General features: G+C 37.3%; 2 protein-coding genes across 3 annotated transcripts; both read left to right on the forward strand.

Moving 5' to 3' along the window:
* The first annotated feature begins 4306 nt into the window (after positions 1-4306).
* LOC141631381 (protein PLANT CADMIUM RESISTANCE 7-like) lies at positions 4307-6359 on the forward strand. The gene is made up of 3 exons (XM_074444061.1): positions 4307-5158; positions 5661-5873; positions 5995-6359. The coding sequence occupies exons 1-3, from the start codon at positions 4894-4896 to the stop codon at positions 6066-6068; spliced, it is 552 nt and encodes a 183-aa protein (XP_074300162.1). The 5' UTR covers positions 4307-4893; the 3' UTR covers positions 6069-6359.
* Positions 6360-9640: 3281 nt separating this feature from the next.
* On the forward strand, positions 9641-11668 carry LOC141643487 (protein PLANT CADMIUM RESISTANCE 7-like). 2 transcript variants are annotated; one of them, XM_074452670.1, is made up of 3 exons: positions 9641-9998; positions 10925-10960; positions 11103-11668. In XM_074452670.1, the coding sequence occupies exons 1-3, from the start codon at positions 9704-9706 to the stop codon at positions 11387-11389; spliced, it is 618 nt and encodes a 205-aa protein (XP_074308771.1). In that variant the 5' UTR covers positions 9641-9703; the 3' UTR covers positions 11390-11668. The 2 variants fall into 2 exon arrangements, with proteins under 2 accessions (XP_074308771.1, XP_074308772.1); XM_074452671.1 differs by lacking the exon at positions 10925-10960 and having other exon boundaries at positions 9643-9998.
* The last annotated feature ends 4431 nt before the right edge of the window (positions 11669-16099 follow it).

Below are 16099 nucleotides of genomic sequence, written 5' to 3' on the forward strand. Positions count from 1 at the left end.
AGTCATGTGTAAGTGATCCATGACGATCTTAATTCATTTTTATAGCAATGACTTTGTCTCTTTCCGCTTTTATCTCTTAATTAAATCATTAAAAATCCGGTTTGTTACATGGCATGTGATCTGTGGTGATGAGGTGGCAGGGTGATGAGGTGGCAATGATGATGTGGAGTGCGGTTCGACGTAATATGATGAAAGTGACAGTTTGACACTATAACACCCCAACTATCCGGCCAAAATAATTGGGGCGTTACCATCTCGGTTATCCGAGGCAGTGAAATCAAAATTAAAATTAAGAAACATTATTAAATAAATAACAAGTTTAGTTATTACAAACGTAAACTAAGAAACGAAATACAACTCGTCTATGACTATGCCATCTACCTAGTGACTATGTTCTCGACTCCAAATTCCATAGCGCGGCCCGAACCCCTATCACGTCAACAAACAAACCTATACATAATCTACTCCCCATATGACCAAAGGATATCATATGGATCGACACATGCCACCCCAAGAGAGATAGGTGACAAATACACAGATAGACAAACACCAGTTTCAATAAATACAGTGTGACACAACTTAAAGTGTGTGAGTATGAAACAAGACTATAATATGAATGACACACGATTATCTAACCGTCACGCCGGTACCGGGACACGCCCAGACGTACCCACAACCACGGGTGTACGGAACACGTCCACAACACCGCACTCACACAAAGTACTCTGAACACGTCGGTGGTACCGGGCCCAAGAGCGCCTCGGGTCTCCTGCCAGACGTCGTGCCTCACCACACGCGTCTCTCAAAACTCAAGTCATTAATGTGCACATCCCTCTTGGAGCGGGAAACTCCAAATAGCGACTCAAGCGGAAGACGGTATCCCAACCGCCTTCCGTCTCCTCAACAACCACAACACCATCACAAACCACCATTATACAAGATAACCAACAACAAATGCAATACTACACTAGTGTACCAAATACCGACTCATCTTGACCAACATTGTCTTATAATACATCATAACCACCACAATTACCTCTTAATGGCATAATTAGTGACTAAACATGCTATATTGCAACTACTCTAATTACATGAGACTAATTATAACATCCACCATAAAACATGTGACAACCACAATAGTGAAACCGAGTAGGATTAACCTACCTTTTAGCATAATCCATAAGCTAGTCGAAATCACCAAGTATCCATCTCATAAAACCCTCTCATCCTACATAAATCATATATTAACTATCACAAATCACTCTATACTATAATACAACATAGAACCCCTTATTATTAGTCACTAACTACTCATATTACATATACTAATTACTAATTAATTAACCCAAAAGAAAACCCCCAAAAGTTAGGGTTAAGACTAAAACAAGGATGCGTGGAAATCGACTTACAAGTGTGAATGGTGAAGAACGAGGTGAGAGATCCCTTAAAGCAAGCTTGAGTCTATGGTGGAAGAGGTTTATGGGGGTTTTAGAGAGAAGGGAGGGGATTTGGAGAGATAAAGAAGAAGATAGAAATGAAATAAGAGAAGGAAATCTTATCCTCATCCCGTGTTCTGATTCAGCGTCACTCGGTCGAGTGGCGAGTCCGCTCGACCGAGTGTCGCTCACTCGGTCGAGTGTCGGTTCACTCGGTCGAGTGAACCTCACTCGGTCAAGTGCGACACAGTTCTCAGCAATGACCAGTTTTCGTAAAACAGTCATATCTCACTCGTTTTTTGGTCATTTTTGGCGTGTGACCTACCGTTGGAAACGTAAGAGAACAAGCTGTCATATACAATTAGAATCACATCAATATCATGTTTATATCTCAACTTATGATAGTTTTAAGACGACTCCTCTATAAACGGACACTGTAACAACTCCACTGAGTCTAGTATAGGTTATACGCGGTCCTCTTTATAGTTATACCTCACTCTCGAGTCACATATAGTCTAGTCTATGGTCCCCTTACGCATCCCAAAGTTCCTTTCCAGGTCCCACAATATCCGGGTATTACAGACACACAATATGATGACGTGACATGTGATCCGATGAGGTGATGATGTGGCAGTGCAGTTGGATGTAATACAATAAAAGTTACAGTGTGGCACACACTTTGAGGTGATAACGTGACAATGCTAACGTGGAGTGCGGTTCAACGTAATACGATGAAAATGATGGTGTGGCACATACTTCGAGGTGATGATGTGGCTTGTGATCCAAAGTAATGACGTGGGAGTGCTGACGTGGAATGGAGCTCGGTGTAATACAATGAAAGTCATGGTGTGGAACACACTTCAAGGTGATGACGTGGCGATGTGGAATACGGGTTGACGTAATATGGTGAAAGTGATGACGGTGTGTCACACTTTGAGGTGATGACGTAGTATATGGTTCGAGGTGATGACGTGATATACCGCATATATACGTATTTTTCCCAAAATTAATTTATAAGTCAATACCTACTTTCGTGTGGACCTAGGTCTGGACGAAAAAAATATTTTCGTCTGGACCTACATTTGGACGAAAATGTTTTTCGTCCGGAATTATTTTCTTTTTTTTGAAAAAATAAATTCGTTTTCTGAAGTAAATTAATTTTTGCCGTGGTAATGGATAATCACTAATCCGTTCTAACAATAACGATTCTATTCTAAACCACGTAAAATTACTAACTTATTACAAATTTTTAAAAAATTAAACAAGTTTAGATTACTTGTCGTTGGTTCCTTGAATTTGGGGGCGGAATTGAAGTGATGGTGACGGAAATGTCGTATTTGAAATAAAAATGTTAAAATATGGAAGATTTAGAGTGAGGGGTAGATTAGGAAAGTCATTAAAAAATATCGACGATAATTAGTAAAATATCGACGATGTTTAGCAGATTTTAATCACTTATTGTTTTGTCTGGGCTTCTGCTAGAGTGTCGGGCCTTTACCTTCTCCTTATTTTTTAGTTGGCCCATTTAATTTAAATACTACTTAAATTACCAAAGCCACTAGAAATCTAGAACTTTGTACTTATTAGTTTACCTACCAAAATTTGTTACAAGTTATACCAGTCATCTAATAAAGTTAATATCTAAACTTGAAAGAAATTTGATCTTTTGCGTTTTTTTTATAAATGTAAGGGTCGAATCATAAATTATTTAATCAAATAATTAAAATGAAGTAAGAAATTGCATTTTTGTTAAAGTATAGGATTTTACATATCTACATTTTGACGGTGTTATAATGGTCAATGCTTGAATATAAAAAAAAGTATTGCGACTCAAACGGTTTTTAGTCAATGTCGCTAAAATCACCTTTAAATAATTTAGCCCCAAAAACTTTTAATTCCGCCCCTGTTGAGAGTTATCCTTGTTGTTATGTTGTAGCACTAACAATTTAGGGTCAACTATCAACAAAAAAAAAGGTAGGATGGAGGAGGTTGTGCTCTGGTTGGCGAAGAGAAGGCAGACGACGGTGGCTTAACGAGGTAAATAAGTGCCGTCCGGGCGTTTTGGGGGCGGTGAAGTCTCGATATGGTTGAGATGGTGGGTCTGGTGGTTGTGGGGTTGAGGGGTTGGTGGGTCTGGCGATGGTTGCGGGGGAGAGGGGTCGGTGGGGATGGTGGTGGAAGATGAGAGATGACATGGAGGTGGGATGGTTGTGTTGACTGTCCATGGTGGTCGGTGCTTGGTCGTCAGTAATGGTGGATGGTTTCGTTTGGGTTGGAGGCAAAATCTCGCTTCATAAATATTTTCAACTGGAAATGGTATTAGGTGCAAAATATAACCTGGGCAAATAATTTGGGTGTAAATTATTAAAAAAAATTAACGTGGGAGTAAATGTAAAAAAGCCGATTAAGCGTGGATGTAATTGATAATTTACTCTATTTAATTCTCATTTTAGGCTCTGTTTGGTAAAACTATCTCGAAAAAAGGTAAATTTGAAACTTGAAAAAGGAATTTGGCGAAAAAGCTAATCGAAAACGAAAAGGAATCGATAAGGTAGCTGAAAATTATGAGCTAATAAGGTAACTGATTATATAAAAATGTGTTTGACAAATTTGCTGAAAAGATAGCTGATTTTGGTAAAATGACGTAAAAGTATATGAAAATTATTTAATATTATAGAATAAAGGGGTAAAAAATGGAAAATAAGTCATTTCAGGTACCTGATTTCTCAAATGCTACCCGAGGTAACATTTCATTTAAGGTACCTTATTTGACCAAATAAGTTATTTGCCAAACACTTGCAAAAAAAAATCGGGTGAAATTTGAAATTTTGGTCAAATAAAATTTACCGAAGTGTCGTCTAAAAATGGAGCCTTAATCCTCCTTCTTTGTGTTTGAGGAAGACGTCCTTCAAAAGATCGCAAGTATTTTCTTAATGTTGAACACTTGAACCCCATTTTTCTAACGTGACCGATAAGATTGCAATAACCTCAAGGCTCAAGCACAAGAAGTTGAAACCCGAAACTTTGAAATTAGGTTCATCTGTCGCAAGTGCAATACTTGGCAGTTAAGACTTGATTAATGATCAATACTTGCGAATTCAGGGACAGACCTACAAATAAAATTTTGAATAGGAAATTTTCATTATTTTATTTTATAATTAACTTAAAATCTCATATTTAAGAATTTGTAGGTAACAAAAGTCGATATTCTAAACATTTTTAAAAGTTTGAGGTAGCGAACACTGCCCTTTGTCATTAACTAGGTTCCCAGCTTAAGAGTTACGGAGTACAACACTAATTTCAAAGCCTTTGGATTTAAGCAACCACGTGTAACGGCACAAAAAATCTTGCAAAATTCTCAATTTCTAGGAAGTTTCACCCATCTCTAATCCTTTATATTAGGAGTTAGGACTAAACATTTATCTTATACTTATACCCAAACTTGCAAAAAAAAAAAATGTACACGTCATTTGAAAATACAGGTAATAATGCACCAAAGTATACACAAGGACTACCATACCCTACAGCACCAATGAGCATTGCAGCTGGGCAACCGTATCCATCTCAACACAGCTATTCGACCGGCCGAGTCAGTGGCTCGACTCCATGGTCAACCGGGCTGTGTCACTGCTGTGATGACCCTGCTAATTGCTTAGTCACTGCTTTTTGCCCTTGCATCACCTTTGGCCAGATTGCTGAACTCGTTAATAGAGGTGAACCGGGTAAGTCACGGTTTTCCGCAAATACGAGTAATTAACTTGATTATCCCCTAGTTACTTTTTATCGAGCCAATAACTTATTATTCTTTTTGGCTTTGGTAAAAAATAAACTACTTGTATAACTAATGCTTTTTTTATATCACAATACTTGTATAAAACCGTTTTACAGTTGCATGTTTTACTTAAAGACCCATGTAAGGTTGGTGGTGGAGCTAGGGGGCTAGCAGGGACGCTCGCCCCTGCTGGCGGCTGGCGGATGGAAATCGCAAAAGTTTTAGTTGAAATTTTCGAAAAACTTTCGAATTCCCCTTATACACCATAACCCGTTCGCCCCTGCTGAAATTTTTCGCCCCGATTTCAAATCCCGGCTCCGCCACTGTGTAAGGTGGTTACAGTTACCTTTAATGCGGACTATCAGACTACGCGTTTTGTAGGAAGTTAATTGTAAAACCGCTTTACAAAAAACCTTCTCTTGTACTGACGTGGAATTAACTGAATGTTCCAGGATGTGCAAGGAGTGGAACAATATATGCAATATTAATGGGATTTACAGGGCTAGCATGCTTGTATTCATGCTTCCATAGATCAAAGCTGAGAGGGCAATATGGTTTAGACGAATCGCCTTCTGCTGATTGTTTGGTACATTTCTGTTGCGAACCGTGTGCACTTTGCCAAGAGTATAGAGAGCTCAAGAACCGTGGCCTTGACATGGGCATAGGTTTGTAATTTACTACTACACGTCCACTTTTAATCTCTGTTGTTTACTCGGTTACTCCTATAAAACGGAAAATACTACAATATCGACGAGTATGAGCATTAATAAAATTTGATGTACGTAGGTTGGGAAGCGAATATGGAGAGGCAAAACCATGGTACGACAGTGGCTCCTTCAGTTGGGTCGATGATGCGATGAAAAATTAAAACCTGTCCTACGGTTTACCAGATGGTGCTTATTAATTAAAACCCGTCCTATGATGATTTTCATCATATTTTCTGTGAGCTAGTGCTTGATCGGAAGATTGTACTCGTATTAAGTCGTGATTATATTAAATGTATTCGTATATACGGATTATGTTGGAGTAAAAAGAGGTCTTGTCCAGTTAATAGTACGTATCTGGCACCAGCTACAAGCTATTTTGATGTGCACATTTCCGAGTCAGCACTTCAATCATGTGCCTTTAATTATTATATCTAGCTCTCAAAATTATCGTTGAAGTGAAACATCAGCAAATCCGCTTGCAAATCCGACTAGTTTGCACTTCAATCCGGATTTGAATTTAAGATCTTATTAATTTGCACTTCAATCCGTCTCAAATCCGCTCTGCTTGAATGAATCTCTCTCTAGTGATTAGCTAGCGAGTGACGTTTGTGACATTTAATTGGTCGTAACAATGTTTTTTAAAAAAAAAAAAAAAAAAAAAAAAACCGGGAGACATTCCTTAGGCTAATTCCAGTATATAACTATATATACTATACCATCATGATGGTGACACAATTTTAACCTGAGCATGACAATTCAAAGTGCATTTTAGATTGGGTTGGCCATGTACTCTGCATGACTTAAAGCGTACACTTCTGCATTCTTACTTGAGGCTCATTTTTTTTTTGGATCACATAATCTCTATTTATTTCAAAACGCCCCTAACTAGCACATGTACTTCTTTGTTAAAAGACGTAGGAGGCGTCTCTAGGCCTATACTTGAAAAGATCCCAATCACCGTATATAATTACTACTCCGTGTCTCCCTCTCCATTCAAATCCAACACTCAACTACTCAAGCCCGACCAGCCATAGGCCTCCCTAGAGACGCCTCGTATGTAGACCTGGCAAAATAAAGACGACTCGATTGACCCGACCCGAAACCCGATATCGACTCGAACTGCCGCACCTGAATGACACCCGAAGCCCGAATTGACCCGCCACAACCCGAGCTTTCATGGACCCGTAACAGAGACCCGAAATGACTCGATCCGAAACCACCCAACCCGAAAATGACCCAACAAAACATAACTTTAATTGACCACAAAAGACTTAAAATGCCTTTTTTTCCCTTAATCATTGACCCGAAAATGACGCGAACCGAATAACTTGACCCGCTTGACCCGATCAACAAACCCGAAATAACCTGACATGCCCGAACTAACCTGAAAATTTGAGAAAACCAAAATGGCCCGACCCGAACCCGGCCCGGTTGACTCGTTTGTCAGGTCTATGTCCTACGTCTTTTAGGCCCGTACTTGAAAAGATATCAATCGATGTAAATATGTTTGACCAGCCCTCGGGCATGTTTCGAGTTCCCCCAAGTCAAGCCCAGCCCACCTGTTTGACCAACCCTATTACATGTAACAACAAATCTCATTGAAGACGGGCGATATCCGTCACAAGCTTGTGACGGATACCGTTTTCTCTCACAAAATACTCATTGAGAAGTGAGTGGGAAGCACATGGGGGGTGCCCCACCTTGTCCCCTCTCCTTTTTTTTGTAAGAGGTCTTCAGATTGTGACGGAATTAGCCCGTGACAAATTAGACGCTTTGTACATGTAAATAGTGTCCAAAAAGCAAATATGAGTGAGTGTTTGATTTGAATAGAGGGACCGGAGTACTACAAAAGTACAAAGTACTTCATTATCTTCATCTAAAGTCTAACATAGTGTATGTAAAGTACTTTTATCATTGGAATTAAAAATACCATGTGGTCTGCTTAAAAATACTCGGCATGAAATCGATTTGTACAAAGTAAATGGTAAAAATATTTCTTAAACGTTGTCCCTAATTCAATTCCATTCAATTCTGTATTATAATGTTAGAATCATAGTCAGACATTTAAGCGAACACAAACATGATAAGCATACTCATGTAACACGATGATTGTCGGATGATCAATTTATGATGCATCGTTTTCATTTTGTCCCTTTGTAGTTTTTAAGCACTATACGTATTTGATACGACTAGTCAAACTAGAGGACGTAATTAAGTACTCGTACTAAATCCCTCTGTTAACGTTGCATTATCTCCTATAATAATACGGAGTACATGTACCACGTTTCCTACTGCTAGCATTCACGTGCTAGGCCATCTTACACCAAAACCTGGCTTATATTTGTTTAATCGTTAACCTTAAGAGTGTAAGCTGTTGAGACTTGGAAGGTGTATCCGTTGAATGTTCAAAGTCTTTTTTTATGAGAATTATTATAGGAAAAATACAACACAAAATCTCATTTGTGACGGCGATATCCGTCACAAGCTTGTGCCGGATACCATTTTCTCTCACAAAATACCCATAAGAAGTGAGTGTGAAAGCACATGGGGGGTGTCCCACCTTGTCCCCTCTCCCTTTTTGTGAGAGGTCACAAGCTTATGACGGGATTAGCCCGTCACAAGCAAGACGCTTTGAAAATACAAATAGGCAAAAAATCCGATTGAGATTTAACTGCGGACTTGGTCCTGATCGAAGACCAAATTACATGAATAGGTCAATCATGGTCCCGAGAATATTGTATGAATCAAATTGTGCAGTTTAATCTGTTTTTTTATCAGGAGTTTAGGATCATTGAATAATAACTCTATTTACACATTTAAATACTCGTATTTAATCAGCAAAGTCGTTACTAGTTAAGTAGCAAGTGTAGTGGATAATAAGTTTCAAAGTCGAATCCCTTCAACCTCAATATTGTAATGCCCTTGTGATTCATTTAACACAAAAAAAAAAAGACATTTTTCTTACCATTTGTCGGCAACTTTTGAGTCTTTAACATGGTTATTTTATAAGTTCTCGAAACCTTGAGTTAGTAAAATCCATTCATTAGCAAGATATTGTAGTTAAATCGAACCTTTTTTGCTAATTTATGTTTTTAAAGCGTTATAAAATACGAGTAAACAAGAAAAAATAACACTATTAGGATACCGTTCCTAGATTAACAATCAATAATTATTACGAGCCTAATTTCAAACACAAATTCTTAAGTGTCCGTCTTACGCGTAAGACGGGTCAAATAGCCACCACTTTTTATAAATAAGACAAAAACAAAATGCCTAAATATTAACAACAGATTTATTTTTATCTATGCAAGTGACGTGTATTTGACTCATTTTAATTTTAACACCATATATCTATTTTAAGAGAAACTTATTGAATTTCGAATCCTAGTGATAAATTCAAGCACCCACGTTTGAAGACCCTACAGATATTACAACGTCCATCCTCAATTTTGTAGGCCCTTTCTTCTAGTTTTAGTGAATAATTAAATCAACACAAATTCTCATTGAAGACATGACATATCCGTCACAAGCTGAAGACGGATACCATTTTACCTCACAATGTACCCACTTTTTCTCTCTCTGCAACACTATTTATGTGGTCCCCTTTCTCCACTAACCCATTTTGTTACCATTTTATCTCACAAAATATCCGTCACAAATGGTAACCCGTCACAAGGGAGACCAATTGTTAAATCAATAATCCCCCAGTATATATGAATTAGACAATTAGTACATCACTCGTTAGCATCATTTAAAACCACATCTTGTAGGGTATCGAAATTAAAAACATGTATCAATCTTATGAAAACACAGGTAACAATAATAATGCACCAAAATTTACACAAATGCAACAACCACATCCTTCAGCTCCAAATCCTCCAACCAACATAGCACAAGGCCAGCCGTATCCATCTCAATACAATAACTATTCTACGGGCCGGGGCGGTGGTTCGAATGGCTCGATTCCTTGGTCAACCGGGTTGTGTCACTGCTGTGATGACCCTGCTAATTGCTTGGTCACTACTTTTTGCCCTTGTATCACCTTCGGCCAGATTGCTGAGCTTGTTAATAGAGGCGAACCTGGTAAGTGTCTACAAATTCTTATTTAAGATGAGTATATTGGTATATACTACCTCCATTCAACTCCACTCTACCTATTTCATTTTTGAACACTATTCACGAGTGAGTATTCAGTTTCAATTTTCTCTCGATACATAAGTGAAAATATATTCATGTGGGATCTTGTTTGATTCGTCTTTACGAGTACATTAAAAATATCTAACTTTTATATTTTTTTCAAATACGCAACTAACGATATTTAGCGCGTAAAACACGCGTTGGCAAACGTGAAAAAGGAAAGTGGTAGAGTGGAGTTGAATGGAGGAAGTATCTGTTTTGAACTTAAAACCGTTTAAGTAATGTAGATGAGACAAAAGTTGGTTGTCTAGGGAGTAACAATAATTTTGTCTCATTCTATCAGAGTGGGTGTATCTGATCGTTTTAATCTTTAGACAAATATTGTCGTCTTAATAAAGACCAACTTGTGTCCCTAAATTGATGTTGTGTACTCGGGGGTAAAATAGTAAATGTAATTGAGAGCCATCAGGTAAGTTAATGATGGGCCAAATACCATTGATTGATGTTGTAACATGAATGCGCAAATTGATAGCTTGAACTTTTGATTGAGCACAAATTCTCATTTTTTACGGTCATATCCGTCGTAAGCTTATAACGGGCCAAGTATTACCCATGTGAGGTAGATAAGACAAAAGCAGAATGCATGATCTCAGGTATAATTGATCTGACTCAGGGTTGAAACTAGAAACAACATATTCTTAGACTCGGAAATCGATCCTCTCCATTTCCTTTCTCTCACAATCTCTTTAAATAGCAATTTCCCCTTTCATTCTCATTTTCCTTTATTTTTATGCGTAAATTTAGAACCGTTAGATATTATGAAAATGCGATTCGGACCATTGATAAGAATTTGCCTCTTCATTTCTTTTTAGGAAATGGAGAGAAATTGAGCTCCTTGACTCGTAGAGGTACGAGTACGACATAAATTAAAATTGGGTAACTGAAGTGTAAATGTGTAATATTGTGTAATTCGACCCCTTTACTTGAGTAAAATTCAATTAAGTACTCCGTAGTTATTAAACTGATGAAAAAATGGACGGAATGTTGCAGGATGTGCAGTGAGTGGAACAATATATGCACTTTTAATGGCATTTGGAGGGGTTGCATGCTTGTATTCATGTTTCTATAGATCAAGGCTAAGAGGTCAGTATGGCTTAGACGAATCGCCTTCTGCTGATTGTTTAGTACATTTCTGTTGTGAGCCTTGTGCACTTTGCCAAGAGTATAGAGAGCTCAGGAGCCATGGCCTTGACATGGGCATAGGTTGGCAGGCCAACATGGAGAGGCAGAGTCGTGTCGAAACAATGGCCCCTACGGCAGGGTTTATGACGCGCTGAAAGTTAAATTGCCAACTACTATTCAGCTAGACCCGACAAACGAATTATTCAAGCCAAAACAAGGTTGGGAGTTTCTGCTTGATTGTTTTAGATATTTAGTACGGAGTATTTTGTGTGAAGTTGGACCGATTCAAGTTATTCTAAATTTCGCTTTGTTCCAAAATGTATTGTGACGAGATCAATTTTTGTATAGGTTAATTTAGACCAAATAATTTCGGGTTCGGTAGGGTTTAATTGGATTCATAATGATGTTAATTGAGGATTGTATGTGTTTCTTTATGATGGCTCTGTAGAGAGATTGATTTGCTATTTTGAATTAGGCAATTCGGACCAACTAAATCATTGCATATAGGGTACTTTTAAAGTCTTAATTAAATGGTTTAAGGTTTGGTCAAGGGTTCAAAAAAGTTTTTGATTATTTACCAATTACAAGCAAAAATTGTTCATGAAAATTGCAAATTGACATTCACCCCACGCTCACGCCATTTCATTCTAATTAGTATATATCAAGTCCTTTACTTTTCTTCTATTCTTTTTTGAGAAATACTTTAATCAAACTTGATGTCAAATAAATTATGTCTCACATCTTTGTATGTCCATTCATTGATCTTAGGTCGGAAAAGAAGGAGATGTCATGGGGGGCTGGATTTAGAAACTCATACATGTTAATTGTTGTTTGGATCACTCTAAAATTATATAAAGAGGGGAATGGAGTTAGAAACTTGGGGGAGGTGAATATGAGAGATTCAAAGGGGTCGGGTGAAATTAGAATTCTATGCATTCTAAGTTCTAACTCAATTACAAAATGTCACAACCAAACACTATAATAACTAGAATCCATTCCATTTTATTCCAATCCTCCTAACCAATACTCCTTAATCTGTATTAATGCGACAAGTGTCCTCAATATGCAACGATACAATCTCTGTTAGATATCATATTCTAACATATCACACGATTCACAAGATAAATATTTATATAGTCTTCTTTATTCTGGTATGCGGACAAACTCTTGACCAATAGCTATGTATATGAGTATCTCCTATCTCAATAATATAAACCTTTATATGATTTTTCTGGTATAAATGTACTTAGTGCATGTAAGTTACAAACATGAGACTAAATTACAAGATACCAATTTTAGATGACGCCAAGCTTGGCTTGACTTTTACTTCCGTAGACTTGAGGTCCGTGGAAGAGTTCCCTTCTCTCGGCTAATACCTGAAAACAAAAACAAACCTAGCCTCTGAAGGTACTGAGAAAGCCCCTTCGACGCCTAATAAGTCAGATTCCCTTTAGATCACTTTAGAAGGACCTTGGTTCCTCGTGATGAGCAACCTCGTTTGTAGTGAGAGAAAACTTTTAGAGAGTTGGAGATTAGGTTAGAACTTTAATTTACCTGCTCCATGAACATTAATCCTTATTTATATGGTGAATATTGACGATCTCTACTCCCTAGGTACTTATTAGGTGGCATCTTCCACGTAAACTTGTCCTCGTCTAAGTCATGGTGCCGAAGCATGTTGTCGAGCTGACAACTTTCCCTCGGGATCTCATCTTGGCTCGGCCTAGGGCCAACCAGGCGGTTGGGGGTGTGATAGGTCGGCTCATATGACCCCTTCTGGTGCAGACGACATCTATCTAAGCATAGGCATGCGGATTCAGGCTTGGGCCTGTTGGATTATGGGTGATCCTTTTGTTGGGGTTGGTGTCCTTAACAGTTAGTGCAAGGACTTATAAATCTCTAAAAGGATCAAAGGGCATACTTTTGGTATTATTATCAGTTGATCCACGTTTATCAATAACGGTTGGCTTGCTAGATAAGTTTGACGTTATTGTCATACAGATGGCGGTGATCAACTGGTCCCTAAAAGTCACACCTATAGGATACGTTTGAGTGATGTGACGGTATGAAAATGCAGTCATGTAGATGCCAAATTTGACTAACCAGTTAGTCTGAGTTATTTGACTAATAATTAGTCAAAATGTGATGTTGAGATCTTATATTTAATACGGATTAAATATCATGGGCTAAAGGCGAATTAACCAGTTATTTCGTAAAATTAAATATAAGCGTTTTATATTTAATTAAATGTATATTGAATATAATTATACAATACTGTTTTGTCGGACATGTATTAATAATTCAACTAACCCGTATTATTAGTTGATGCCTTAATTTCCGATAACTGATAACAGTTTATAATTAGACCGCGTCGTATACATCTTAGCGGATTTTATCGGACCACGAGTTTAATAAGGAGGAAATGGACAAGCCCACTCCTCCCTAAGAAACCCACGGCCGAATGAGAGGGATCAAAAGGGAGAGTTACTCCTCCCTTCTAACCTAATATTCATTTTGCTAAAAAATAATTAGGGTTTTGGGATTTGTGCCTCCCGAATTCCGGATCTCTCATCCAACACAAACTCACAAAACAATCCCCTCGATATTGCAAGGCAATTAGGGGATTCTCTCTAGCACAAGGGCATTACTCGGACATCTTGGGTGCAACGATTAGGAGGAGATCTAACTTGATCTCTCATTGCCTTTTGCACTAGGACCGAAGGTTATTTCTATATCTTTATCGTTTCATTGTAATTTTCGTTTTATGACTATAATCACATGTAAATTTTGCGTTATAATCCTACAATTAAAGGGTAGTATACGGATATTAACCCACAAGTGGTATCAGAGCGAGGCCACGTAAATTTTTATATGTGTTTTTCATCAAACGATTGTTGAAACGATGAATTTTTGTTCAAAAATTGGTCACGGCTGCCTATTTTTGTCTCGGCATTTTTTTAAAAAAAAAAAAAATTGCTGCGTTTTTTTTTTGTGTTGGGATCCGTGTCTAGTTTACACGGTGATGATTGTTTACTTTTTGATCTTTGCATATTGTCTATGTAATCGATATTCATCGCTATATGTTAAAGATCGGTCAAAATGATTGCATAAAATTTCGTGTGGCTATTTTTTGTTTCGGCAAATCTGTTTTTTTTTATGAAAACCGTGTGGCCTTCATGAACACGGCCTGTTTTCTGTTTTTATTGCATTGATTTGCGTGCCACAAAATTTTGTTAGATCGTTTGATCTCTTGTTTTCAATCGTTCTTCACATGTTGTAATTTTAACCGATAATTATTGCAATATGTTGAAGATTAACAATTGTAATTTGATTTCTATACGGATTAGATTAAAATTGCAATTGAGTTTATACAAATCGTTTTGTTGTTTGATCACTTGTTTGATCTCGTTTTAGCCGATTAATTTTTTTTTTTTGCCTTTAGAGGCTCTCGGCATTTCAGCCGATTTTAAAAAAAAAAAAAAAAATTTTTTGGCCACTGGTACTGTTCACGTACAGCAGTACAGAAGAAAAAAAAAAAAAAAATTTCTGTTTTTTTTTTTCGGCCCTTTAATGCATAAAACGTTTTTTTTTTATGCTCTCGCTTGATGGTGAAACGGTTCACCCACGAACAATTAAATTACTTTAAAATAATTTAAAGTAACGGATTATATCGGATTAAAATTAACTTGACTAAAGCGGTTGTGTCATGTAATTTTAATTATCTTTGGTGGTTTGGATAAAAATTTAACATAATTACGGAATTATGTCACGAATAAATTTAATTTAGTTGATGCATTTTATTTATCGTTAATTTTGAATGTTTTGAATGCCTTTTATTACGTATTTATTTATTTTGCAAACGGTTGTAACTTAGTGTGGCCTTAGTAGAACGTGTTACCGTTATGATGGAACACGGTCTTGGTTGTATTTTGAGATCTCGTATCTCCATTTTTATTTCTTTTAATTACAGTTTTTATTTAGAATGTAAATAGGTTTATATTTGTAAATTTTAAATTGTAATTTTTGAGAAGACCAAAGATGGAGACCGGATGCTCACTCCCGCTACATGGATCAAGATGGAACATCAAGACAAGCTTCTCGGGTCCAACGGTGGATTCCAAAGTTGTTTTATGTTTTATTTTACTAGGATAGGCCACACTAGGAATTTTTTTATTTACGTATTGCATTCATTTATTTATTTTTCGTAACGATAATATGCATCATATTCCGCCTAAAACCAAACCACCTAATCATTGCATGAAAACTGACGCATATAGAGGTCACGAGTTAGTTTTCATTGACATTCTCATGTCACACGATTTATAAGCCATCACCTAAATAAATTCATTCACGCAGACGCTAGTTTTTCGTTCACTTAATATGAATTATAATTTAGTTGATGAGATCTTCCTCGTATAAACAAAAATTGAGAACGGTCTTTATAGGTCAAACTCCAATGAGTCCCTTCTTCGTCGGTAGGCATAATATGACCCCTTCTACGTCGGGTAAGTTGGAACTGATTGACCTATTTTATCTCAACACTATGGTCACTCGTACGATCCTGTGACTATGGTGGACTATAGATAGGATTTACGGAAATCTATCGACCAAGAGTTCTTCCAGAAGAATTAGCTAAACAGTTGGCTTATCAATTTACAGAAATTGAGTCTTGGGATCACTTGTATCATTCTTGAGGGAGATCAATTATGCAAGTGCATTGAGTCTACATGTTAAAATGAATTTTAAATAGACTTAAATCACCTCGATGAGTTGCTTATTTCGTTTTGTTTTTCTTTCTTTTACAGTGTAGATCACTTAATTTTAATCGCTAATAACAAATGGTGGTTCTCGATAACCCAATGCCA

This window comes from Silene latifolia, chromosome 2 (genome assembly GCF_048544455.1).
Source record: "Silene latifolia isolate original U9 population chromosome 2, ASM4854445v1, whole genome shotgun sequence".
Classification (NCBI taxonomy): domain Eukaryota; kingdom Viridiplantae; phylum Streptophyta; class Magnoliopsida; order Caryophyllales; family Caryophyllaceae; genus Silene; species Silene latifolia.

What these genes read in the sequence shown, in the direction of transcription:
- LOC141631381 (XM_074444061.1), top strand. Translation starts at nt 4,894, where the DNA reads ATGTACACGTCATTTGAAAATACAGGTAATAATGCACCAAAGTATACA. An exon ending in CGTTAATAGAGGTGAACCGG is followed by an intron (nt 5,159 to 5,660) that starts GTAAGTCACGGT and finishes TGAATGTTCCAG; the next exon opens with GATGTGCAAGGAGTGGAACA. An exon ending in TGGCCTTGACATGGGCATAG is followed by an intron (nt 5,874 to 5,994) that starts GTTTGTAATTTA and finishes TGATGTACGTAG; the next exon opens with GTTGGGAAGCGAATATGGAG.
- LOC141643487 (XM_074452670.1), top strand. Translation starts at nt 9,704, where the DNA reads ATGTATCAATCTTATGAAAACACAGGTAACAATAATAATGCACCAAAA. An exon ending in TGTTAATAGAGGCGAACCTG is followed by an intron (nt 9,999 to 10,924) that starts GTAAGTGTCTAC and finishes ATTTCTTTTTAG; the next exon opens with GAAATGGAGAGAAATTGAGC. An exon ending in GAGCTCCTTGACTCGTAGAG is followed by an intron (nt 10,961 to 11,102) that starts GTACGAGTACGA and finishes GGAATGTTGCAG; the next exon opens with GATGTGCAGTGAGTGGAACA.